At 37.4% G+C, this 26,489-nt stretch overlaps 1 protein-coding gene across 6 annotated transcripts in view; it reads left to right on the forward strand.

Annotated features, from left to right (window-relative positions):
* Positions 1-26,489, forward strand: part of Txndc16 (thioredoxin domain containing 16) — a 65,335-nt gene that overhangs the window by 31,702 nt on the left and 7,144 nt on the right. For all 6 annotated transcript variants that reach the window (XM_034498090.2, XM_034498092.2, XM_034498091.2 and 3 more), the window contains 11 exons: positions 990-1,080; positions 4,433-4,583; positions 8,891-9,057; positions 9,343-9,403; positions 11,699-11,822; positions 12,397-12,540; positions 13,089-13,148; positions 17,342-17,510; positions 17,809-17,945; positions 21,762-21,846; positions 23,809-23,947. In XM_034498090.2, coding sequence (XP_034353981.1) covers positions 990-1,080; positions 4,433-4,583; positions 8,891-9,057; positions 9,343-9,403; positions 11,699-11,822; positions 12,397-12,540; positions 13,089-13,148; positions 17,342-17,510; positions 17,809-17,945; positions 21,762-21,846; positions 23,809-23,947 — 1,328 coding nt within the window. The remainder of the gene's footprint in view (positions 1-989; positions 1,081-4,432; positions 4,584-8,890; positions 9,058-9,342; positions 9,404-11,698; positions 11,823-12,396; positions 12,541-13,088; positions 13,149-17,341; positions 17,511-17,808; positions 17,946-21,761; positions 21,847-23,808; positions 23,948-26,489) is intronic.

Consider the following 26,489-nt stretch of genomic DNA (forward strand, 5'->3'; position numbering starts at 1 on the left):
GTTTTTTGTTTTTTTGTTTTTTTTTATTAGAAGTCTTTAAAAAAAGTTGAAGTACTAGTTACAATTGTAGTAAACAAGTGTGTCCATAAAGACAAGAAATGATCCATCATTCTGCTCTCCATGGCTCATCTGTATCCAATACTCCAAAGTCATTGTGCAAACACTGAATGAGATGTAATAAAAATTAGAGCTGGACCAGAAGGGCTCAGGGAGTGTGAAGAACACACATTTCTAGAGCCTGGATTTCAGAAAAGAGATGTAGTTTATTATCTTCCACAGTGGGGCATCAACAAATACAGCAGTAGCTTTATCTGCCTCTGCATTGCTATATCTGCATGTGTGTGTTGATAGCAAGTGTCAGGAATAAGGGAATAAGAATGACATTTACAGGCTTCCAGATAAACACTAAAAGAAATAGTGAATGAATTAAAAGTAATGGAGATGGAATAGAAAGTAGGGGAATAGTTTCCTTTTGTTCTCAAGATGATTTGCTAAATTATCTCTTAAAAAGTGGTAAGAAATGTAAGTATAAATATAGAATATAGAACATGAAACTTGAGAATTTATACATGCTTCCCACTAATAAAAAAAAAAAAAAACAACTACACATGTGCATGCTCCAAGGATGGATATTCAAGGAGAGCTCATTTTCTACTCTCCCAGTACTGTTATAAACTCGAATAAAATATACGTTAATTTTTTAAAGATTTATTTTTATTTATGTGTGTGTGTCTGTGTGAGAGTATGCCATGTGTGAGCAGGTGCCTGTGGAGGCTAGAAGACATTGCTTCCCTCAGAGCTAGATTTACAAGCTGTCCCACGTGGGTCCTCAGGTATGGACTCAGGTCCTCTGGAAGAACAACAAGCTTTCTTAACTATGGAACCATCTTTCCTTAAATGTAACAGGTAATAAAAGGGTTAGGATAATGTTCAGAATAAAGGTTTGCATGGAGTCACATACTAACTCTATTTCCCTGTTTCCTTTTCAGAGCACAGAGCAGTCATGGAAGCCGCCTTTGTGTATGGGACCTCTTACCAGTTTGCCTTAACCACAGAAATCGCTCTTTTAGAAAATATCGGGTATGTATGAGAGACTCAGGTCAATGTTTTGATTTTCTGTTGTGGGTATATTTCATGTTGCTTAGTCGTCATTTTCTCAATTGTCACACTTGTGTTTCTCCAAAGGAATCACATACAGTTGTAAATAAATATGGAACCCTGGGATTCTGTTACTACTCTGTTGTGAGCCACACTGTGACATTCCATAGATGCAAGCCATTGTGGACAAGCTGTGTGATAGTGTTTGATGGCTACAGAAGGGATCTTAGGAACAGACTAAGAACAGTCTTAGGAACAGCACTGTAGTGCTCACATGGGGTAAATAACAATGTCAGAGTTAGCCTCCAGAGAGTCTTTTGAGGGCTCTATAAGCCATTTTGTCATAATAGTTATAAATGCATTTAAATAGTTTTTGAACAGAATGTTACAATTTTTTTTCTCTAATTCCTAATTTATAGGTCTACCTAAAAGCCCACTTTTCAGTGCTTTTGGTGGGGGAGAGTCAATCTAGGATAATTTTTTTCCTATAGTACTCAAGATCACAAGTAACAAATGAAATTTAACAATGAAATATAGCTTCAAAATTCCCTCCAAGAAAATTAATCCAAAGCATGACTTGTGGCTGTGCCAGAGTTTCTCATGTGACCTCCTGGCTGATCTATTGGGACATTATAGCTGTTTGCTCTTTCACAAACAATTTTTTAAAGGCCAGAGATCTTACACTTCTGTAGGTTTAGGCCAATTACAGGAAAACAAAGACATGTCCTTACAAGGTTGCACTGGGAACTGAAAATTGTTGGTGATCAAGCGAAGATCTGTGACCCTGCTGTTCAGTTCTCCGAGGATTCTCCATGCTGTTTTCAGCCCATTATTGAACCTTTCTTGTTTTCTCTGATACATGCTTCTAAACTTCTAATAGCAATAGACCCTCTTTGGGTCTCTGAGCAGCAAACAACGATGCCTCGTTAAAGCAGCTTTCCAGCTTTATTTTACTTCAGAGACTTTGACATGGCATACACCAGTATATCCAGTCTCAGTGCTTTGCTTTTAGCAGTGGTTAGCAAGCAGTCCAGACTTCCCCTTGGGAAGCTCTGCGCTTTCTATGAGTCTTAGCTATATACTGGTTGCTTTCTTTGAAATGCATATTTGTTCTCCCTTCCTGCAGAGATTTTATGCCTCCCCTTCTGTGTGAGTTCTGTAACCTTCCCTTCTTTTCCTTTCTTATTCCCACCTTGTGGCAGAATGAAATACTTCTTTATTTTTTGTAGCCTCCTATAGATTATAGTTTATAAACTTTGTTTTAATTGTTCGTTCCCCTTATGCATCTCTTTTGGCTTAAGCATATAAAGGATTTGAGTAGTCTTATTAGTCTTTATTGTATAACATAAAGCTTTTTTATTTTTGATATTAAATTTAATTATAAGAATTCTTCCTTTTCTGTCTTCCCTTTAAGCTTTCCCACATACCTCTTTCCCCTTTCTTTCAAATTGATGCTTGTTTTTTTATTGTTATTACATGCATATATGTATTAGTGTATGCATATATATTCCTAAAGATTGCCTATTGAGTCCATAATAATGATACCTGTATGTATGTTTTCAGGGCTGACCATTTGGCACTGAACAGTCTATTACTGTGCTCTTTCCTGGGAGGACCACTTCTCCCCTCTCTCACTCCCAGTTCCCCTCAGTTGCCTATAGTTCTTTGTGCAGGGTTGAGGCCGTCATCCAATTTGACACACTTCTTGTACAGATCACATTTAGGTAGTCATGTAGGTGAGACTTTACAGGTGTAGCTTCTGAGAAACTAGGAGATATAATCTCACAGCAACCTTCCTAATCATCTGGCCCTTACAATCTTTTACCTCCTCTTCCACAATATTTGTTGAGCCTTAGGTGTGGGAGGTTTGGTAGATTGGGGCTGGGCTCTACAACTCTGCATTTTGATTGGTTGTGGTTTTCTGTCATGGTTTCCTTGATGAAGGATAGAGATTTTTTTGATGAAGGATTTGGGTATAAGGACAAATGTTTATAGCTTGTTGTTAGGGATTATACTTGCTTAGGAAATTAGGAGTTGTAGATTCTCTTCCAATAACCATGGTTTCACTAGCATGGCATGAAACTAGGTTTCCAGAACCAAGCATGGTCTCCCTTTTGTTGAATGGATCTTAGATCCAATGAGAGATGGGTTGGTTATTGCCAAGGTACGTGTGCCACCCTTAGGGTTACACTGGTTGTTGTTTGATGTAATACATAGGCATCATAGCAACAGATTGTTGGTTACTTCCTTCCTTTGAAAGCTTGGGTGGTACCTTCTGGTACATGAAAACTAGTCCTCAGAGAGGGTGTATTCATGTCCATCCTAGCTCAGGGGTCTCTGGGTTCTGTAGCATAGAGCTTTAACAGTAATCATTTAGTAAGTATTTGTGATTGTTTCCTAATCACTGACTCTATTAGAAATCACATTGTAACTAATAGAAATAGAACTATCCTGGTCTGTGTGTCTTAATCCTAATTCTAGATTTAAAAAATATTAACTTGTTTGTTTAGTTAATTACTAAGTTACTATTTAGATAAGCATATTATTTTAGAAATAAAGTATTGTAGTATTTTACAAAGCTTTATTAGTATTGCATGAAGATTTGAAAATGCTGTTTAAATTTTTGCAAAACTTACCTACATTGTAAATTTAAGTTCTTGTATTGAAATAATGTCAAAGCTAAAATTATAAACTGTATTTGTTCAGTTTTATAATTTTTCAGATACAAATTTACAAACTCCCATAGCTGTCACATGGTTTCTATCTTAAAGCATAGTTTAGCTAAAGTTTATTTATTCAACAGATTTAGGTTAAATTAAACTTAGAAAAATATGTATTACAAAGCTTCATTTAGGATAGCTATAGTAAAGCAACTGTATTTAAAGACAGTCTCATCTGTGACTGTCTTATTGAAACCTATAACTTAATATAGACATTCATGTATAAGAGTTTGAGGAGTTTTGTTCAGATATTAAGGCTAGTTTTCTTAAATATTTTCTGTCTTCTTTGTCCAAGTTGATTTTATTTATTATTATTATTATTGTTTGTTTGTTTGTTTTTCGAGACAGGGTTTCTCTGTGTAGCCCTGGCTGTCCTGGAACTCACTCTGTAGACCAGGCTGGCCTCGAACTCAGAAATCCACCTGCCTCTGCCTCCCAAGTGCTAGGATTAAAGGCGTGCACCACCACTGCCCAGCTTGATTTTATTTTTAAAGTTAACTCTTAGGTTTTATTAAATTCAGTGCATGAGAAATATGCAAAAGTATGTCCTTTTGGATTGTAAGAGATCACACACAGAATTTTGTTAATTGTCTTGTCCTGGTTTTCACTTGCAGCTCTGAGAATATAGAACATGCACACCTCTATTTTTTTCATTGTAAACTGGTCTTGGACTTGACCAAGCATTGCAGAAGAACACTAATGGAACAACCATTGACCACACTGAATATTCATGTATTTGTGAAGACAATGAATGTACCTCTGTTGGTATGTGTTTTCACTTTACTGCAACAGATATTCACATGTGAGATTTAGTAAATTTTGACTCACAGATAAGTGTTTATATTGGTGATTACTTTAATCTTTTTTTCCTTGGACACATTGCTTTCATTTCACAGCATTGAAAAATAATTTCTTGTTAAATATAGAATATTAATTGTTTTTAAAATAATGTTTTTATGTTTTTATTTATTGCTTCAAAATACCTAAATATAACAAATGAGTGTTAACACTGTGTCATAGTTATAATGAGTGCAGATACTTAAGAGTGCTCAGTGTTTGTGAATGTTTTTATAGTCATCGTTCAAAAGCTTGGTAGCTATACCACCATAGGTCTACTGTGTTCTACTGGGGTTAGCATTAGCCTTAAAGGGTCCTAGAGACATTTGTTGATGGTAGCCAGCACTTTCTCTGCGAGGTTAGAGGCTTGTCTTGAGTATGTGAAAACTCTTTAGATTTTCTCACATGATACCTCTTTAAAATGTGATTCATGTACTCTACAAATAACAGCACCACAAAGTGTAAATTAAAAGATGTACAAGGTTGCCCCATCTGTCACTCAGAAAGTGAAGATCAGATGGTCATTATGCAGATGAGTGGGGATGACTCAGTGAACAAACTGTAGAATGTCATCTTGTAGTGAGAAGCATTGTGTTTAAATCATATTTGAACTTAACAGAAGAAGAAGCTGATAAGCTTAAAAGGGATTATTCTTCTTATGAACATCTTTCAAGAGCACTTTTGGAAATACTATCTCAAGTGTTGATTATCAGAACACTAAGAAATCAAAGAGTACGTGTCATTTTAGGTAGAAGGGGATATTTGCTTTTGCCTTGAAAGTTTGGGAAATTAACTTCATGTATTCATTTTCAACTCTGTCCCCCTTGCCTTTCTAATTTTTGTTAGTATTTTACAGTTAAAATCTGTACATTCCTGTTTTACTCTGCAGTCATAATCTCAACGTTTTAAAAAGCCAGGCTTTACATTTAATGTACTCAGAGCTAACCAGCTATACTTTCGATGGATTAATACTTTAGTTCTTTATTTTACATAATTTTTTCTTCAGCTGGATCTTGGTTGCAAAGAAGTTTCTGGGTTGTTTTCTTGTTGTTGAGATAGGGTCTCAGTATGTAGCCCTGGTTGAACTTGAACTTGCTGTCTAGCCCAAGCTGGCATCCAACTCATGATCCTCCTATCTCACTTTCCACACGCCCACATTAAGGAAAAAAAAAACATAGCTAATAGGTCTTTTTCTTTGACAGAGAAGGGTAAATATGTCTTGCATTCATTGAAGAATACCCTTTGGATTTGTTTTGATGTCCTATTTGAGGAGCAGGAGAGAGGACAGTTCCTCTTCCTCTCCTGAGTTCTTCACTGTTTCTATCCAGCTTGTTTTCCTGTCTTCAACTGTGTACTAAGAATTCTCTGAATTTTGGGCCAATAAGATAGCTCATCTTGCAAAGGTACCAGCCACCAGGCCTGATGACTTAGTTCCTACTCTGGGACCACATACACCTACACACGCATACACACACTAAAAGTGCAAACAAGAGTAACTCCATTTTTTGGTCTACCTACCAGTAGGGGGCAGAATGATAACTTACAGTAAACTTAATAAAAATGTTTTTCTTTTTGCTATGTATACCCTTTTTCTAGCTTCTACTTATGAATTTATTTGTATTGTTTTAAAAAACTATGCTTAAGTAAATACTTGGGAAGGAGATTCTCTAATTTTATTTTATGACAGTAGGAATTATGTGATACTGATCTTAAAAGGAATAAAAAGGAAACTTAAACTTTGAAGATTGCATTGTAGGTTGGGAACCAGTTAAGTATGGCTGCACCTGAAAGCAGGGTATGCATAAAGTCCAGGATTGTTGTTGTATTTTCTATTAATGTGCTCTTGAAACTTTTTACAGTTGAGTGGTGCTTTCCCGAACAGTGAGCACTGGACTCTGCTCTACAAAAGCAGTATTAAATCGCTGAACTCTGGAGTGGTGTTTCTTTTAAAATTCTCACAAAATGATGCATAGGCATCTCAGTTTTAATATAATTCTTTTTATCCCCTCTGAAGTGCTGAGGAACTGATGTGAATTCTGAATCCTAGTTAGAGATTGGAAGTCAGGATGCTGGGCAGCAGGAAAGCAGGAAAGATCTGAATGCAAAACTGCAGGGAGTGGGGAATTAGAGGGCTGGAATGAGAACCAGGTGTTGACCCAGGGTTTCTAGAAGGGTTTGCAAGACCCAAGAAGACCAGGTTAGCAGTTTTTCTCCTGAGGAGGGATGAGGTAAATATGGAGTGCAGGGAACTGGCACTGCCCTGAGACTCCTTGAGATTGAGCAAGGGCTGAAGTCTTAACCCTTGTGGGATAAGGAGACAGCACAGTTCTGATCTGATTTGGTTGCCTCTAACTTCTCATTTAAAAAAACAAAGTGAAATCAAATATTTTTTATAGGTAATAGTCTATAGGCTGAAATTAAGTATAACAAAAATAAGTATTTTGGTGGTATGGCAGGGGAAGCACTGGGGTTAGTATGAATTCTAACTTGTGAGGCAGATGGGTAGTTGATTTGAAGGACTGGGTTGTAGTTTGTTCTTGTTCTATAGCCCCAGCCATGGTTGTTTGTTTGTTTGTTTGTTTGTTTTGTTTTTGTTTTTGTTTTTTCGAGACAGGGTTTCTCTGTGTAGCCCTGGCTGTCCTGGAACTCACTCTGTAGACCAGGCTGGCCTCGAACTCAGAAATCCACCTGCCTCTGCCTCCCAAGTGCTGGAATTAAAGGTGTGTGTCACCACCGCCTGGCTGTAAAACATGGTCATTTTTTTTTAAAAAAATTAATTAATATATAATTTATTGAGATGGGGTGTTACAGTGCCTGCTGCCTGGAACTCACTTTATGTAGATCAGGCTGGCCTTAAACACAGAACTCTACCTGCTCTACCTCTGGATTACTGGGATCACACACCCAGCTTTCATGTTCATGCTACACTGCAGTAGTTTATACATCAGTCACACTGCATGTCTTTGAGGTGCAGTGGGCATAGGGTTTTGCAAACTATCCTAAGCTTAGGCATTTAAGATTTGAAATGACTTGGTGTGTTTACATTAAATTTATAAGCAAACAAAAGTAGAAAGTAAGATTCAGACTTTTGTGTGAATAGTATTTGTCTAATCATTACAATGTAATATCATTCTACTTCCAACTTTATAAAATTTGATTCAGGTTGGTGCTTTTGTATATATGTTCATCTTTCTCTTTTTAAAAGGGAGACAGAATTTAGATATATAATCTAATGGTTAGGTGTGTGTGTCTTAGATGTAACTTGGTTGTATAGCTGTGTAGCTCAGGCTAGCATAGGACTTGTCCTGTAGCCCAGGATAATCTTGAACCTGGAACAGTCCTTTAACTCCCAAGTTCTGGGAGTATAGGCATATTGCACCAGGCCTGGCCATAACTGTATCTGAATTTTTTGTTTTTAAAAATCAATTTAAACTACAAATCTTGACTGTAAATTTGTATATGTATTCAATCTCAAATAGATTGAAGTTATTACCAGATATGAAGTTACCTTAGACTAGTTTTTAAAACATTTATTTTTATTATTTTGAATTATTTATATATGTGTGTGCTCATTTTATGGTTATGTGTATGTTAGTACAGGTGCCTATATCCTAGAGCTGGAGTTAGAGGCAACTGTGAGTTGCCCTCCATGGGTACTGGGAACAGAACATGGGTCCTCTCAAGAGCAGGAACATTTAACTGCTGAGCCATCTCTTCAGCCCCAATCCAGACCTATTCTTAAGGTTCCCACCAATGATCACAGATTGGGAAGTGGTTAAGCCGTTGCCCTAATGGCTAAATGCAAGGACATTCTGAAGGCTGATAATATTCTCCACAGTGATTGGTCACTTACACTGGGTAGACAGAAGGAATGTGTCTATCTAAATCCCAAGAAGAACCTTCAGGTACAATCATTTGGTAAAAATGGTAAAAGTATATGTGTACACACACACACACACACACACACACACACACACACACACACACACACAGGTTTTATGGTGTTTTTTTTTTTCCTCAAGAGTATTTTACTTGTTGTTTATATATTGAGATCTGGGGGAGTTGAATTAATTTTTTATTCATATCACTTCTTAGAGAATAGATTCATAGGATATAGTATATATTTATAAAAATTAGTTCCATGTGTTTGTGTGTGTGCATGAGAAGGTTCATGCAGTCTGTCATGTGGATTATTACCACAGAGTGAGAATGTTTTACCTTTTTTTTAAATCAAGATGGAAGTAGCTGAAGATCCCCAGCAGGTTTCTACCATTCACCTACAACTAGGATTGCCACTGGTTTTTATTATCAGCCAGCGAGCTACACAGGAGGCTGACAGAAGAACTGCAGAGTGGGTAGCATGGCGTCTTCTGGGGAAAGCAGGAGTTCTGCTCTTGTTGAGGTACTCACCACAATGCCTTCAAAATCCTTGCATCTAACAGAGTCTAGTATGGTTAGGACTAACTGCTGAGCTGAAGTCTATACATTAGTTACTAGCTTGATTAAAATGTTTTAACGAGGACTAGAAAATCCACTTGATATTTATACACAAAATTTCTCAAGCTCACTAAATTGTAACCTATTCATAATTGTTTTTAGACTAAGAATGTACAGTTCTGTTTTAGATTTATATCCTGGGTGGCTTCTTTAGATGAGTGAATAAAAATTTATTTCCATTTTGAAAAAGGGACTCTGCGGATGTGAACATTCCTCAGCATGCTAATGTGGCCTTCAGAAGAGCAGAGAAGGTTAGTCATTTTACACAGTGCTCTATAGTTTTACCTCTTTGAGCTAAAGTCGTCCATGTGGACTAAAGAAAAATCTTTAAATTATCATTCTTTAAATACACAATTGATTTTTAAATTTTTCTTACTTTTGCCCAAAATTATATTTAATTATTTGTTTTTGTTATATTATTCCTGCCCTTATAAATTGTCTTGAATATCATTGATTTTTTTCCTTTGGCAAAATTTTTGGAGGCAAAATCTGCCAAAGGAAAGAATTCATTTTATCTTTTGAAACAGTGTTTACAATGTAGCCCAGGCTACCCTTTACTTGGAATCCTCCTGTATGCTATGAGTGCTAGCATTACTGGTGTATGTTCTCTCTCTCTCTCTCTCTCTCTCTCTCTCTCTCTCTCTCTCTCTCTCTCTCTCTCTTATATGTTCTCTCTCTCTCTCTCTCTCTCTCTCTCTCTCACACACACACACACACACATATGTAGGGGGCATCTGCTTTTAGCTGATGTATACTTTGGATGCTTTTCTCTTTGTAGTAATTGTGACATCTGGGGTTTTTTGTTGTTGTTGTTTAATTTTAAAACTGAAGTTTAGAGGTTTTGTTTTATTTTAGTTCTTAGGAAGCAAACTATTTTAGATAAGATTGTTTTGCTACATATCAGTGATCAATACTAGCAGGGAAGTTAGGGAAGAGAAGCTGCTGCAGGAGTGTATACTGACACAGCTGTTAAGTCAGGATAGAAGGTCCTTCAAGAACTAAAAAACATCCTATCGTAAGCTGGGGAGAGGGATTAGCAGGTGTAATGTTAACTGGACAAGTATCTGAATTTGGATCTTCAGAACTCATGAAGAGGAGCCCTCACTAGTGTCTGTAACCTCAGAGCCTCTCTACAGAGATGGAAGACAGTGACAGGAAAATTCCTAGAAGCTTGAAGGCTAGCCAGCTTGGTCAGACAATAGAGACCTAGTGTCAATCAAAGGTGGAAAGGGAGGACACAAAAGGTCATCTTCTGATCTCCACACACCACACCATCATTCACAGTCATGGCCTCATCTTAGGGTTACTAATGTTGTTATGAAACACCTGGCCAAAAGCAACTTGGAAAGGAAAAGATCAGGTCATCACTGGGTGACGTCAGGACAGGAACTCAAACAGGTTAGGAATGTGGATGTAGGAGCTGGCACAGAGGTCATGGGGGGGGTGCTACTTATGCCTTGTTCCTCATGGCTTGCTCAGCCTGCTTTCTTACAGAACTCAGGGATACCACCACGCACACTGAGCTGGGCCCTTCCCCATCAATCACTAATTAGACAGATGCCTTACATCCTTGCTTGCTTAACTTTGGATCTTCGAGAGGCATTTTCTCAATTGAGATTCCCCCTTAGATGACTATAGCTTGTGTCAAGTTGGCATAAAGCCACCCAGCACAAACATCATTGGGAAACTCATGAACATGTGCATGTGCACACACATACACTTGATACATACATAAATATAAATGCACCATACACAAAAGGATCAAAAGATATACAGGAACCAGAGAGACAGCCTTTGGTTAAGAGTGCTTGCTGCTTTTATACAGGACTGTAATTCCAGCTCCAGGAGCTCTGATGCTCTGGTTTGGCTGGGCACCTATTCTCATGTGCACATACCTAACACATGCATGTGCACACACACACACACACAATTTAAGAATAAATCTTTAAAAATATCTAAAGATGAAACTACCATATAATCTAGCTATACCACTTCTGGATATCTATCTGAAGAATTTGTAAGTCAGCAGACCACAGGGATATTGCACAGCCATGCTTATTATTATGCTATTGACCATAACTAAAAATGGAATCAGCCTAATGTCCATCAACAGGTGAATAAACAGTGTGGTTGGAAGAAAATGGGTAGAACTACTAGAGATCATTATGTTAAGTGAAATAAGATAGACTCAGAAAGATAAATACTTTCTTTGATATGCAGAATCTGGATGTGTATGGCGTGCGTGTGTGTGTGTGTGTGTGTGTGTGTGTGTGTGTGTGTAGAGTCAAGAAGCTAGAGAGGGGATGATGAGAGGGGAGGAGGAAATCTCTAAGGAAAGGGGAGGGAAAAAGGGTGAAGGGGCACATGTAACTAAATTGGGGGTACTGTTTAGCATGAAGCAGTAGACCAGCAAAGGGAGTGCAAGGTTTCAGGAGGGCAGCAGGGGAAGGAGACAAATATCACAGAATATGTTGACATGTTTGAAAATGTCACAGTGAAACCTGCTACTCTGCATGCTAACTTAAAAAGTTAAATAACATTTCTAGGACGTGCCTGTGGAATTTCTGGTGTTGAATGATGTTGAGTTAATCATTTCCCATGTGAAAAATAATATGCACATTGAAGAACTACAAGAAGATGAAGATGAGGACATGGAAGGCCCAGATCTGGGTAAGAACTGTAAGACCCCCTGCTGCCATTAATGTCAGTAAAATGGAATCACATTTTATTGAGTTGATTGGTAAGCAGATGCTTTCTCTTGGATTTTAGTGTGCACCTTTATTGTTTCACATCAGGCTTCCAGCTTCCCACAGTCTTGCCTTTGTCTTCCACAATCAGGTTTTCTCCCACTGGCCTAGCTGCATCCACACAAAGCTATGGCGTATTTCATTTGTATTGTTCCATTAGGAAACAAAATTGTAATTAACAGTGTATTTGTAGTTGTAAATGAGTCTGGTTGTCAGCAATATTAGTAGTAAATTTCAGTAATATTTTAATACTTACTTATCAGTCACTTCTGGCTCTTCTTCTTATGGCTGACATGACTTTCTTTGATTGTGTCCTCTGCAAGAGCTAGCTTCACCTTTGTTAAGTAGATGAAGAATCTGTTTCCACAGTTATGTGACTTTCCTGAGGTCACATCAGCAGCACAGTGGTGCAGCCCACTTGTCCTGTGATGGCTCATGACATTTTAAATATTTAATTATTTAATTATGTAACCAAACTTATTTTAAAAACATTTTAGCTGTTGAAGATGATGAGGTGGCAGGAACTGTTTACAGAGATAGGAAGAGACCACTACCTTTGGAGTTGTCAGTGGAGCTAACGGAGGAGACATTTAACACAACGGTCACAGCTTCTGACAGCATAGTGCTCTTCTATGCTACCTGTAAGTATGAGCTTTGGAAGGATGCATGTGACATATGAGGACCCTTAAAAAGATGGGTTTTATGTTGCTTTCTAAGTATTATACATTGTAAAATAGCATAGTTTTCATGTCTCAAGTAGACTGCACACATGAAAGCATTTACTTCTGATTCTAAGGAGTAAAACTTACTTTCTGTGTTTTTAGATATATAATTTACAAATTATAAGGTCAATGATTAAGCTAGAAATTCAGCTAGTTACTTTTCAAAGCTAGTATTATTTAATGTAATTATTTTAAATATATTAACAGTTTTAGTAGTATAGGGAATCTATTATCTTCAAGTAATAGCCATTTCACTGTATGCAGTATGAATGAAAATATTAGTTGCATTTGGAATATAAGTGATAGAATAATATTGAGTACTCTGTAGAATGATATCTGTTATTTGGAAATTCTAGTTTTGGTAATTCTCAAAAACCTCTGCATGTGTTTATGTGTGTGATGTAAGCATGGGTGCTCTGAACATAAGCATGTCCTAATGTCTGTTGAATTTTCTGATTTTATTATAGGGCATGCAGTATCCATGGCATTTCTGCAATCCTATATTGATGTGGCAATTAAATTAAAAGGTATTATCTTGTGGTATCCCTGATTATTTTTTGATTGATATATATATACATATAGGTTATTATGAAAGGTGTTATTTCCATGATTTTGAGTCTGTTTGGCATACGTATATAGAAAGGCTACAGATTTTTTTTGCAACTTAATTTTGTAGCTACTTTGCTGAAAGTGCTTTTCAGTTGTAGAAGTTTTCTGGTGGAATTGTTAGAATTCTATATATATTTAAGCATACTTATGTATATTATGATATCATCTACAAATAAAGATACCTTGGCTTCTTCCCTTACTATTTGTATCCCCTTGGTCTCTCTCAGTTTGTCCTATTGCTCTAGCTAGGTCTTCTAGTCCTATATTGTATTGAGTGGATATGGAGAAAGTGGACACTTTTGTTCCTGATTTTAGTGGAAATGCTTTGAGTTATTCTTCATTTAAGTTGATGTTGGCTATGGGCTTCCTTTAAGTTGCCTTTGTTATATTTAGGTATGTCCCCTATATTCCTAATATCTCTAGAACTTTCATCCTGAAGGGATGTGGATTTTGTTAAAGCCTTTTCTGCATCTAATGAGATGGTCATGCTGTTATTATCTTTCAGTTTGTTTATATGGTGTATTGCATTTATCAATTTACATAGCTGAACCATCCCAGCATCTCTGAGATGAAGCCTGCTTGGTTATGGCAGCTATCTTTTTGATGTGTACTTGGATTTGGTTTGCAAGTATTTTGTTGAGAATTTTTGCAACAGTGTTAATAGTGGAAATTGGTCTGTAATTGTCTATCTTTGTTGATTCTTTCTATGTTTGAGGTATCAGTGTAACTGTGGCCTCATAAAGAAAAATAGTGGTTTTTTTTTTTTTCTGTTTCTATTTTGTGGAATAATTTGAGGAGTATTGGGATTAACTGTTCTCCAGAAGTTTCATAGAATTCAATGCTAAAGCCATCTGGCCTTGGCTTTGCTTTTTTTTTTTTTTTTTTTTTTTTTTTTTTTTATGGAGACATAACTGCTACTATTTTACTAAGGATAACGGGTCTGTTTAAATTCCTTATTTTGTCTTGATTTAACTTTTTAACTGATATGTATCAAGAAAGTTATCCATTTCTTTTAGATTTTCCAATTTGGTGTAGTAGAGGTTTTTAAAGTACAACCTTAGGATTCTCAGAATTTCCTCAGTGTTTGTTGTTCTGTGCTGCTTTGTGTCTAGTTTTGTTAATTTGAATCTACTCTCTTTGTTTTTTAGTTCACTTGTCTATGGATTGGTCAATCTTACCAAATTTTTTTTTCCCGAATAAACAACTCTTTGTTTCATTGATTCTTTGTAATTTTGTTGTGGTATTGTTTATGTTTTATTGATTTTGGCCTTGAGTTTGGTCATTTCTTGCTGTCCACTCCTTTTGGGTGTGATTTTTTGTTTGTTTGTTTTTGTTTTAGAGCTCTCAGGTGTGCTGTTAAGTTACTGGTATGGTATCTATCCAATTTCCTTATGTAGGCATTGATGCTATGGACTTTCCTCTTAGAACTCCTGTTTGTGTACCATAAATTTTGGCATGTTGTGATTCCATTTTCAGTCAGTTTTTAGAAAGTTTTTCTTTTCCTTCCTAATTTCTGTCTTGACCCATTTTTTTTCAGTAGAGAGTTATTCAGTTTCTATAAGCTTGTAAGTTTCCTATTGGTTTTGTTGTTGTTGATAAACAGCTTTAATTTGTTCAGAGGATGCTGGGTGTTAGTTTTCCTGTACCTGTTGAGATTTGTCTTGTGTTCAAATATGTGGTCAGTTTTGGAGAAATTTCCATGAGTTTCTGAGAAGAATGTATGTTTTGTGTGTAAGTGTGTGCTTGGTGAAATGTTCTGTGAATATCTCTTAGGTCTATTTAGTTTATGATGTCAGTTCCAGTATTTTTTAGTTTTTGTTTGTATGACCTATCTATTGGTGAGAGTTGGGCACTGAAGTCACCCACTGTGAGTTAATATGTGATTTAAGCTGTAGCAGTGTTTCTTTTGTAAACTGTGTGCTCTTGTGTTTGGTGCATACATGTTAATAATTGCAGTGTCCTCTTGTTATATTTTTCCTCTGATAAATATGTAGTGTTCTTTCCTAACTCTTCTGATTAGTTTCACGTCGAAGTCTATTTTATCAGATATTAAAATGGCTACACTGATTTGCTTCATAAGTCCATTTGCTTACAGTATCTTTTTCTATCCTTTTCCTCTGACGTGATGTCTATCTTTGATGTTAAGACGTGTTTCTTTGATGCAGCAGAAGGATGGATCTTATTTTTTAATCCATTTGATTATTCTGTATCTTTTTATTGGGGAATTGGGGCTATTGATGTTGGGAGTTATCAATGAGCAGTGTTTATTGATGTGTTATTTCATTGTTGTGATGTTCTTCCCCCACCCCGACTTCTCATTTTGGTTTGCTGGTCTGAGATTATTTATTCCTTTTGCTTTCTTGGGTGCAGTTAAACTCTTTGAGTGGAAGTTTTTTTTTCTAGCATTTTTGGTAGAGCTACATTTAAAAATCAATACTTTATTTTTATTGGATATTCTATTTATTTATATTTCAGATGTCATTCTCTTTTCCCATTTCCCCTCCCTAGAAGCCCCCTATCCCATCCCCCCTCTTCCTTTTTGCTTTTATACCATTTTAATTACATGCAAGTATTAAGGTCAGTTTTAGATTGAGGAATACAATAGATGCAAATAGTCAAGGAACAAGCAAGACAATAAACACAAATAGTCAAGGAACAAGCAAGGCAATAAACAAAGTTCCATGAATACTCCCATGATCACTGTTTCTAAGGGCTTATCAGAATGACCAAAGTATCTGAGCCTACTTCCCTGTCGTAGCCCAAAGTCATTTTCATGTCTGAAGCCTATTTCCTTGTTCTAGCCTAAGATTTAGATTCCTTCCTGAAATTACTTCTTTGTTCTAGCCTAAAGTTAGATGCCTGCCTGAAGCCCATTTCCTTGTCCTTGGCTAATATCATATTCCTGCTAAGCAGCCAATTTCCTTGTCTGTGGCCTATGTCAGATTCTTGCCAAGTGGCCCCAAAAGCTCTCCACTTCTTCCCCCTTTTTTATTTCATTAACAAGACTGAGCCTGTCTTAGGTCCATTTGCCAAGAATGCCTTCCTTACCCATCATGGAATATGCATTATCAAAGGCAATGCACTTCTGTCTTAGGTTGGTAAGGCTCTGTGTAGAATCTTACCCATCCTTGGCTTGCCAGCCTGCTAATTTAATAACTCTGTCTGGGGGGTCCATTTTCAGTTTCAAGCCATGTACTTTGGCTGCCAACATGTTAATGTTGTTAAAGACAAGCTATAACACAATGGCAGGAATAAAAGTATTCCCAGGACAAAAAGGGCTAGCATGATCAAGCTATATATGCCATTTTTGAAGCTTGACCAAAATAGAAATACTGACCTCAGGCCATGGGTAATTTTATCACCAGTATCTGCAGCATCAACGCTCAGCAGAGCAGCATTCTTTAAATTCATAAGCTCACTATGCAAAGTTAAAACATCCAGAGAGGTGTTAGAATTATGCCAAATACACTGCAAGTGTCTTTAAACTATTTCCTAATTATAATGACTACCACTGTAAATTTTAGAACTAACATGAATCCAATGGTATCTGTCATGATACTCAAGATGGCTCCTTACTCTTAAACTATGAACCTCTTTCTAATAATTTGAATAGGATACAGAGCATCAATCTGTTGTTCCAAACGCCTATCTAAATCCTCTTGTATATTCAACACATTAGTAACAGTTTTTGCTAAATGATTAACAACTGTCTTAACTTCTTGTGTCAAAGCAATTGCAGAAGCAGTGGTACTAGTAATTAATGTAATTAAAGCTATTATACCAGCAATAATCAAGCCCACTACCCTCTTGCTTCTGCTTAAAGTCTGACTCACTTCTTTCAGTAAGCAAGAGGAAAAGCAGTTTAAACCCAAGCTTAAGAAGGTCCCAGTGCCATACATATAGAAGAGCTTACAGAAGGGTCTAAAAGGGAGGAGCTCTAAAGACAGGAAAGCATTGTCAAGGGAAGGCCTCACAGAGATCAGGGGAAGAGGTCTGCAGAAGTGTGTCATGCTGGGCACACACTTAAAGCAGTGGGATTAAACAATACTGAATCAAAGCAATGAACGTTCTGCATTAGTGTTTATAAAATGTGCATTTCTCTTTAATTCAGGCAGGTCCACTATCCTTCTCACTAGAATAAATTGTGCGGATTGGTCTGATGTATGTACGAAGCAAAATGTTACTGCATTTCCTGTGGTAAAGTTGTATAAGGAAGGAGAGAGCCCAGTGTCTTATGCTGGTATGTTGGGAACTAAAGATCTCCTGAAGTTTATCCAGTTGTAAGTATTCAGCTTCACTCTTAAGGTTTCTAAGTTTGAGGCTCTAGTTCTAACTCCATACTTTGTTGACATGCTTTTAATAAGGTCAGGGATACTAGAGCTGAGATCACAGAGTAAATATTGATAATGAAGCTTGGTGCATGTTCTGTTTCTTTCAGTTAGAGTCAGATTTCTTTTGAAAAGAATAATTTTTGTCCATAGTCTATGTAATCTATTGTTTGCTAGATTCTGTATATGTTTTACAATCTATAAAATATCTTTAAGAATTAATTTTGAGCATAGTTATATATTTATCCAGAAATGAGATCTCCTGTCCAGTGAACATAGCATCCATCCAAGAAGCAGAAAAATACCTACGTGGGGAATTATATAAAGACCTGTTTGGCTTTACTAGTATGTCAGTACTGGGACTCTTTAGTCCAGCCATGACGTCAGGTAAGTAGAGTGGAACTCTCCCTCTTTTATTTCGTATTTGCTGCATGCATGCATGGGGGTGGGCAGGCATGTGCGTGTATGCACACACATGAACAGTCAGTTGCCTGTAAGCACATCTGTAAAGGCCAGAGATTGACATTTTGCATCATCTTCTGAGCTGTCCTCCTTATTTTTTGAGACAGAGTCTCTTATTAAACCCAGAGCTTACAAATTGGTCAGTAAGTCTTGGGAATCCCCCTGTCTCCACCTCACAGTGCTGGGATTATAGATGCACATTGCCCAGCATTTATTTTTTAATGTGTTTTCTTGGAATCAAACAGCAATTCACTATGTTTACACAGTAGATATTTTACCCACTGAGCCATTTCCTTAGCCCATGCTTTTAAATCTCACAGTTTAAACTCTTATTGCTTAATAATTGTTTAAAAATTCTTCTTGTAGAGAATTTTAAATATAGAAATTTGAAGAAAAACCTATGATACAATTACTCAAAGAGTTTATATTAATTTTCTTGCTGCTGTGACTAATTACCTGACAAGAGGCAACTTAAAGGAGACCTGTTTTGACTCAATTTGGGAGCATAGTCCAGCATGGCAGGGAAGGTGTGGAGGCAGGAGCATGAGGTTACTCGAGCTTACATGCTGGCAGGCCAGGAAACAGAGATGCATGTCAGTGTTCATGTGTGTGTAGGGGGGTGTTACCTTCTTTTTCTGTTTTTTTTTTTTTTTGAGTTTTCATTTTTTAAATTGAAAGTAGATTTTTCTCATACAATATATCCTTATTATAGTTTCCCTTCCCTCTACTCCTTCTGCTTCCTCTCCATCTTCCCTCCTCCTCACCCTTTTTCTGTCTCCCCTTAGACAACAAACTGCCGTCTGAGGGATAATAATAAAATAAAATATAAGATAAAACAAAACCAACAGAAGGAAAAGAGGCCATGACAAATCACAAGAAAGACATACAGATGGAGAGAGACACACTTGTTCATACAACTTTACACCCAAAACTATGTCCACTAATATCTTAGGTCAGTGGTTCTCAACCTTCCTAATGCTGTGACCCTTTAATACAGTTCTTCTTGGTGTGGTAATCCCCAACCACATAATAGTAAATAATAAATGAATTATTTTCATTGCTACTTCAAACTATAATTTTCCTATTGTAATGAATTGTAATATAAATATCTGATATTTTTGAGGGTCTTAGGTGAAAGAGTCATTTAACCCCCAAAGGGATCACAACCTATAGGTTGAACCCCACTACCTTAGACTTTGAAAATCTGGTCAATTAGCACACACCTTTAATCTCAATGCTTGGGAGGCAGAGGCAGATGTTCTCTGTGAGTTCAAGGACAGCCTGGTCTACATACTGAGTTTCAGAACAGCCAAAGCTATGCAGAAAAACCCTGTCTTAAAAACCTACAAACTATTAAAATTAATAGGCTGGCAAGCCAAGGGTGGGTAGGATCTGCACAGAGCCTTACCAACCTAAGACAGAAGTGCATTGCTTTGGATAATGCATATTTCATGATGGGTAAGGAAGGCATTCTTGGCAGAATGACCTAAGCCAGGCTCAGTCTTGTTTATGAAATAAAAAAAGGAGAAGTGGAGAGCCTTTGCGTCCACTTAGCAAGAATCTGACATGGGCCAAGGACAAGGAGATGGGCTGCTTAGCAGGAATATGACATTGGCCAAGGACAAGGAAGTAGGGTTCAGGCAGGAATCTGACATTAGGCTAGAACAAAGAAGTCATTTCAAGCAGGAGTCTAAATATTAGGCTAGAACAAGGAAGTAGGCTTAAGACATGAAAATGACTTTTGGCTCAGATACTTTGGTCATTCTTATAAGCCCTTAGAAACAGTGATCACGGAGTGTTCACAAAATTGGGTTTAATGCCTTGCTTATTCTTTGACTATTTGTGTTTATTTTCTTGCTTGTTCCTTGACTATTTGCATCTATTGTATTGCTAGACCCTCAACATAGAACTGACCTTAATACATGTATGTAATTGAAATGGTATAAAATCAAAAAAGGAGGAGGGGGGATGAGATAGAGGGTTCTAGGGCAGGGAAATGGGGAAAGGGGATAATATCTGAAATGTAAATAAATAAAATATCCACTAAAAAGAGAAAAAAACCTACAAAATCTAGTGAATTAGAGCAATTATCACAGATATGATATTAAATTTGATGTCATTCTTTCCATTCTTTTTTAACGTACCTAAAGATTACATACTTAAATTTTTATTTTAATGCATTTGGGAGAAAACAGTGTATCTGAGTTAATACCTTACTTTTATTTTAGTTATAGGTACATTTTCTTCATCTGACTAGTATTATTCATAAATATTTTGTCTGTATAGTTTGATTGGATGAATATAATTTGTCTACAAATAATACTTGTACTCCTTCCCTTCTATAAATTAAGAAAATACTTTAGTTTTTATGTGGGTTTTGAATTATTTAATAGGAATAGACTTTCAGTGGAGTAACTTTTCGGTAAATTATGTTGATTGTGTAATTGCAAATTATATTTGCTACTCATTTTAAAATGGGGTTTTATTGCTTGGTTAGTGAATAGTTTAAGGTAGCTAAACATTAACGACATTGAGGCTTGGTCATTGTGCTCCAGTTATTTTCCCTCATTTAAAAAACAAAACTTTGGTAATTGTTCTAGTTTGATTCTGGTGCTGAGATGTAGTAGTCTAACCTAAAGCAGTTCGGGAGAGGAAAGGGTTTGTTTCAGCTTACATTCCCAGGTCACAGTACATCACTGAGGGAAATCGTGGCAGGAGCCTGAACACAGGACCTGCAGTTAGAGAACCTCACAGCCACTGAACTATAGTGCTTGCTGGCCTGCTTCCTGGCCTGCTTCCTGGCTGTCTCTCAGGCTCATGTTCAGCCAGTAGTCCCTTATAGGTGCCCCACAGGGTCAGCCAGCACCCCTGTCTGGTGAGGTACCACCACAGGAGCTGTCAGAGCAACCAGTGGTTCCTCCTCTCCAGCCTCCCCAAGCAGCTCTTCACAATGGGACCTCAGCAAATCCTGCCTGCAGTTAGGAAGTCATCCTGACCCATGGCCTAATACAGGAAAAAGGGGGCAAAATAAAGCCACCAATCCCTGAGCAGGAAAACCCACCAATCCCTAAGAGCCTCAGTCCCAGGAGTTGGAATCCAAACCAATCCTCAGCTTGGAAATCCCTGCCCTGAAAGGCTCTGCCTGCAGAGTAATCCTGTAAGTCTTGCCTACTTTTCAATTCATTGCAATAACCATTTTCATACTCTGGTGATTTTAAGATATGTATCATTTCCCATACTTACACCTCTCTCCAGGCTGTATGTATGAAGACAGCTGTGTCCATTTTTCTTGCTTTAGTAGATACAATAAAAAATACCAAGTATTTATTTGCTCATTCTGTATAATTAGAGTGCTATACTTTTTTTTAAATTTATTTTTATTTCATGTGCACTATTATTCTACCTGTGTGTGTGTCTGTATGAGGAACTGGAACTGGAGCCACAGACAGATACTTTGTGGGTTCTGGGGATTGAACCCCAGTCTTTTGGAAGAGCAGCCAGTGCTTTTAACTGCATCATCATTAAGAGAACATTTGCTTAGGAAACTGCAGTTGTATCATAACGAGATACCTCTTTCAGTATGCCATGAAACAGGTTTAGTTTGGCTGTTTTGTGTCTGCACTTAAGCACCAGCCTTTGAAATTTCAAGGTAATGAGTCTGCCATCTGTGAAGTCTGTCTCAGTTGCCTCGCACACAGGACATTAAAGTTTCCCAAGCTTCTCTCATCTCTGTCTTTGCAGCAAAAGAACATTTCAGGGAAGCAGGAAAGCAGCTGAGAGGCTCTGTCATCACAGGAGTGTATTCTGAAGATGACGTTCGCATACTGTACGTTTATTGTTCTTCTAATTCTGGAGCACTTGAAATGATGCGGCATAATGTACAGCTTGTTTTCCCACAACTGATCTGGAGATTTAGTAGAACCAAAACATACTTTTCAGTCAACACACAAGGTGGTGGGTATCTGGGCTTTCGCACACATAGTCTGGTCTGCCATTTTCCTTCCCCTTCCCCTCCCATGTGTACCCGTCCACCCCAGTATTCTAAAGTTTTAATTTTCTTCCATGGAGATTGTCTGAGAAGTGCCATGCTGCTAGATTTTTCAAATACTCCTTCTGAAGTATTCATAGGCAAGACCTTGGACTCATACTTACTTTGAAGGCACCCACAGAAGTGATCATACTTATTTTTGCTCCTATATCAGCTTTAGTCTTTGGATTCTGTTACTTGTGCTTTAGGTTTTCCTTGGAGTTTTTTATAGCATTGAGATTTTACTTCTTGAGTCTTGTTTTCATTTGCCACCAAAGAATATATATTAAAAAAAAACAAACATAAAAACTTCAGTTCTTCAATCTATGGAGAAGGGATTGCTGTAGGTTACCAGTATACTTTAGTTGCTGTAGAATAAAGGAGTAGACTACACATTTGGAAATTTTTATCAATACATCACATTCATCAGGAACAGTTTGTGTGTGTGTGTGTGTGTAGACTTACAGTAGAAATATTTTGGGGGGTGTTGCTACAACCCCTTTTTGCTCCCAGATACCTGCAGGTCATTGCTATGCCCACTTTAACCTGTATACCTCCCTAACAAAAGACACAGAAAACTGATATTTTTATTAAGCTACAAGCCAAACTGGGCAAATTCTGAGCTATTATAATCTATATTCCAACCACAGACTCTGTGTTTCTTGGTAACTGAGTCTTGCTCTGTTCATGTGAACTCAGGCCACATGCTCAGGGTCCGTCCTCATGGTCCACCCTGCCTTATAGCAACCTCCTCCTTCTTCCTTTGTCATTTCTCCCTGTGGTCCCTACCTGGGACCCCATACTTAATGCATAGTTCCACCTTCCCCTCTCCTCTGCCCTAGCCTAGGCACTAGCTTTTTATTCACCAATCAGAGATTATTAGGGATCATTCGTTACAGCACATTGGTCAATACAGCACCTATGTCTAGACTGCAACCTGTACTTGGGGTAGAGAACTCAGCATCTGAATACATAGCACACAAGACCAGCCCCAGGAGTTACTAAGCTCCAATAGTTTGTGCTTTGGATTTTCTGACTACAGTGTTACTAATTCTTTTGTTTTGAACTCGATTTTTTTTTTTCATTTTGAACTTCTTTATGGGGAAAATTTAGATTGTTTTATGAAACTAGTCAAGTTTTAGAAAGTATTACTGAACCAGAAAATAAATGACCTACCTATCTGAAAATATAATCACCTACTATTTTCTGCTGTGAATTTGCTTTATATCTTTAAGATACAAAGACCTTGGGATAAGGCATTAACTATAGTACCCAGCAGATTGTAGGCTTGCCATTGGTTCTATGCCTTACTCAGGCCTGTGATGAACAGTCCAAAAAGGTGGATCAGTGTGTTCCAGGTCCTATTTAGACATTTTCTTGAGGGCAAGTTGAAAAGTAGACATATTTAGATTATTGTCATTTTCTTTCAGACTGTCAATACTCCTGAACTTTCTCAGATAACCTCACATAAACATTTGTCCAGAAATTGAGGGAAATTTCTCCTTAGCACTAGGGCTTTTAACATGTTTATACTTTGCTGTTGTTTGAGACAATGCCTCAGTGTATAGCTTGGGTTGGCCTTGAACTCATGGCCACCTTTCCTCAGTTCTTGTAGTGAGGATTACATTGGATACCATCTCACTAGCTAGCAGTGAGGCTTCCTTCTGTTGCCTCCTGCTGGGAGGTGCTGGGCTCATTGTTCATGTTTTTGGTAACTTGATGTATCTTGGTTATATATTTTAATAGTATATTTCTTCATAGGTCAAATAAATACGGTACAACTCTCCCAGCCCTGCTACTGGCCAGGCCCAAAGAAGGTAGAATAGAGAGTGTCCCACTAGACACCACCCTGGTACAAGACATGGTTCAGATACTAGCAAATGCACCACTGGAAGCATTTGTGAGTATATTGTATATAATAAGGAAGTTATTTGAGATAAAATTCCGATTGATAAATGGTAATATCCCATTATTAGCACATAACTTTTCAGCTTTCAGAGGCTCTGGGGTGTCATGTTTTTGTGGTTGAATACTTGTTTGACTTTGTTATTCATTATATGCACACAGCTTTTCTAGTGTGCTACTAAAAATTTACTGGCTTCCTGGGGCTGAAGTGTCCAATATAGGGTAAACCTTTTACAATAAAGATGGTCAAGAGGGCAGATTTCTTGGTTGCAAATTCTTCCACGTTCTCATTGGCTCTGTAGTGTGTTTGCTGCTCCCGAGATTTCCATGTGTAAGGTGCAGAATCACTGCTGGGAGTAAATGTCACAGGGGTGCCACTCTGCAGAGAGTGTCTGACCTATAGCCAACATTCAGCAAGTGTTAGCTGTTATTACAACTAACAGTTATAATAACAGTGACACTGTTTTAAAATGCCACCTTCTGACCCCCTTCCTAACGCCTTCTCGTGGAGTCACAGGCACAGCAGGTGTAACATGGTTACTTGATTCTGTAGCTAGAATGCTGCACGTTTGCATTTCTGAAGTTATGATGGAGTACTGTTATCAGCTGTAAATATTGACTGGATGGTCTCCTGTCTTGTTTCTTGTCACAGTGACTTAAATGCTAATATATTGGGAGACTACATTAAAGACTATATAAAGGGTAGACTTTAAAACAAGTTCCTTTGTTACCTTGAGTTTGTCTCCCCACCCTTCATGCTAAATTAACAGGTTATAATTAATCAAATAACTGAATTAATTTTTTTCAGGATGCAGTTGTCTAAATCATTGTTACAGTAATTTTTAAGAGATAAATTATTAAAGAAATGCTATCTTAACATATACATAGTATAGTAACTTTATATTTTTTCAAATAATGCAAAAGTAATAGAGAAGGAATTTAGACCCAACTATAACTTCTCCAGGTTTAAACTTGAGAATATATTTTTCCAAAATCTAAAAATAGTTATCCATCTCTTCTTATATATTAAGTATATTTTCATGAAGGAAAACATATAAATGCTTATTTTTAATATCTGCTCAATATTCAGTTGTGTTAATGCTCTGTGTTTAATTAACTAGTTTCCTCTTGGTGGATATTTGTCATCTTTCCAACAGCTTGGACTTTCTTTCTTGACTGATATGGAAAAGGAGAATGTCTATCACTGACCTTTGTTTTCTCAAATTCCTATTCTGTTTAGTCATCTTCCTGCAAACAGGCTGGTCTGTCCATGTCACCAATCTGATACAAAGTCTGCAGTTCCCAGGAGCTAGAACATTGGCTGGGGCATTCCTGTCTGGTCTTGCAGTTACACTTGCTTCTTGCCTTCCCTACGCTGTCATCTTTCGGCTCAGTGATGCCCCACATGTAGCCGTAACAGCTCTCTGTCTGTTCTCATAAATGCTCTCAGTATATCTCTGCTGGAGTACAAACCTAGCCTGTCAGGATCTTACTCTTTATACAGGGACTGTATCAGAATGACACTTCCTCACACCATGAGTTCTCTCACCTTGTCTTTTTGACAGGTTGGCTTCCCTAGCTGTCGAACATGAACAATGTTCAAGGATCATAGCAGTTTGAGTACCTCTCTCTTTTAATGCATAAGTTCTTTGAGGGCAGGAAGCTCCTTACATTTCAGGCTTCTTATTCTTAGTAACTGAGATGAGCACCTTCATCTCATGTTTCTGAGGCTCTGTGAGATATGTCATTTAGGAGGAGGATGGCACCTGTGTAAGAGATAGACAGAAGGTAAAACAGAAGGCTAGCCTAGGGCATTTGAAGAACCAGATATAGGATTTAACTAGTGATGTAGGAAAATCTAAGATGATGATTGTGAGAATGAAGAAAAGAAGTGGAAGAAAAAATGATTGGTAAAGGGAAGGGAAATGTATATGCCAGCTTGTGTAAAGGCCGTTGGCATGATTTTAAAATGCCAAGTTGTCTTTGAGGGTTTCTAGTGACTCAGTGAAATTGGAAGCTAGCTGGTAGGCAATATATATGGCCTGTATTCTCCTTCCCCAGCTGAGCCTCTGGGAACATTTCCCATCTCAAAGGAGATGATGTTTCTAGCTCGGAGGTGCCTCCAGGGGGCACTGTACTACTGCGGGACACCCTTGTAAAACAATAATGAGAATGGTAGAAAAAGAGATTTCTTCTCACTAAATTCTATTCAGTTGCTTTAAACCCAGAGGAGGTAAGATTGGCTTTTGGGCTTGTTTTGCACATCTTTAATTGTTTTAAATGTCCAAAAAAATCATATGTTTGAAAAAAGTTAAGCTATTCATGGATAGTGGGGAAAAGGTTATAATTTCAAAGTTTAGCTTATGTTTTAGCCTCTAGTAAATTTAGAAAAACATACTACTAGAAGGAAGTATGGAAGTGTTTTGTCTATCATGCATGTGTTAGCTAATCTCGTCCAGAGTTCAGCATGAATTATTGTAGAGATACCAACCACTCTGTCCTTAAAGTCTGTTTGTAGTTGTATTTTGACTATAACT

This window comes from Arvicanthis niloticus, chromosome 3 (assembly GCF_011762505.2).
Source record: "Arvicanthis niloticus isolate mArvNil1 chromosome 3, mArvNil1.pat.X, whole genome shotgun sequence".
Classification (NCBI taxonomy): domain Eukaryota; kingdom Metazoa; phylum Chordata; class Mammalia; order Rodentia; family Muridae; genus Arvicanthis; species Arvicanthis niloticus.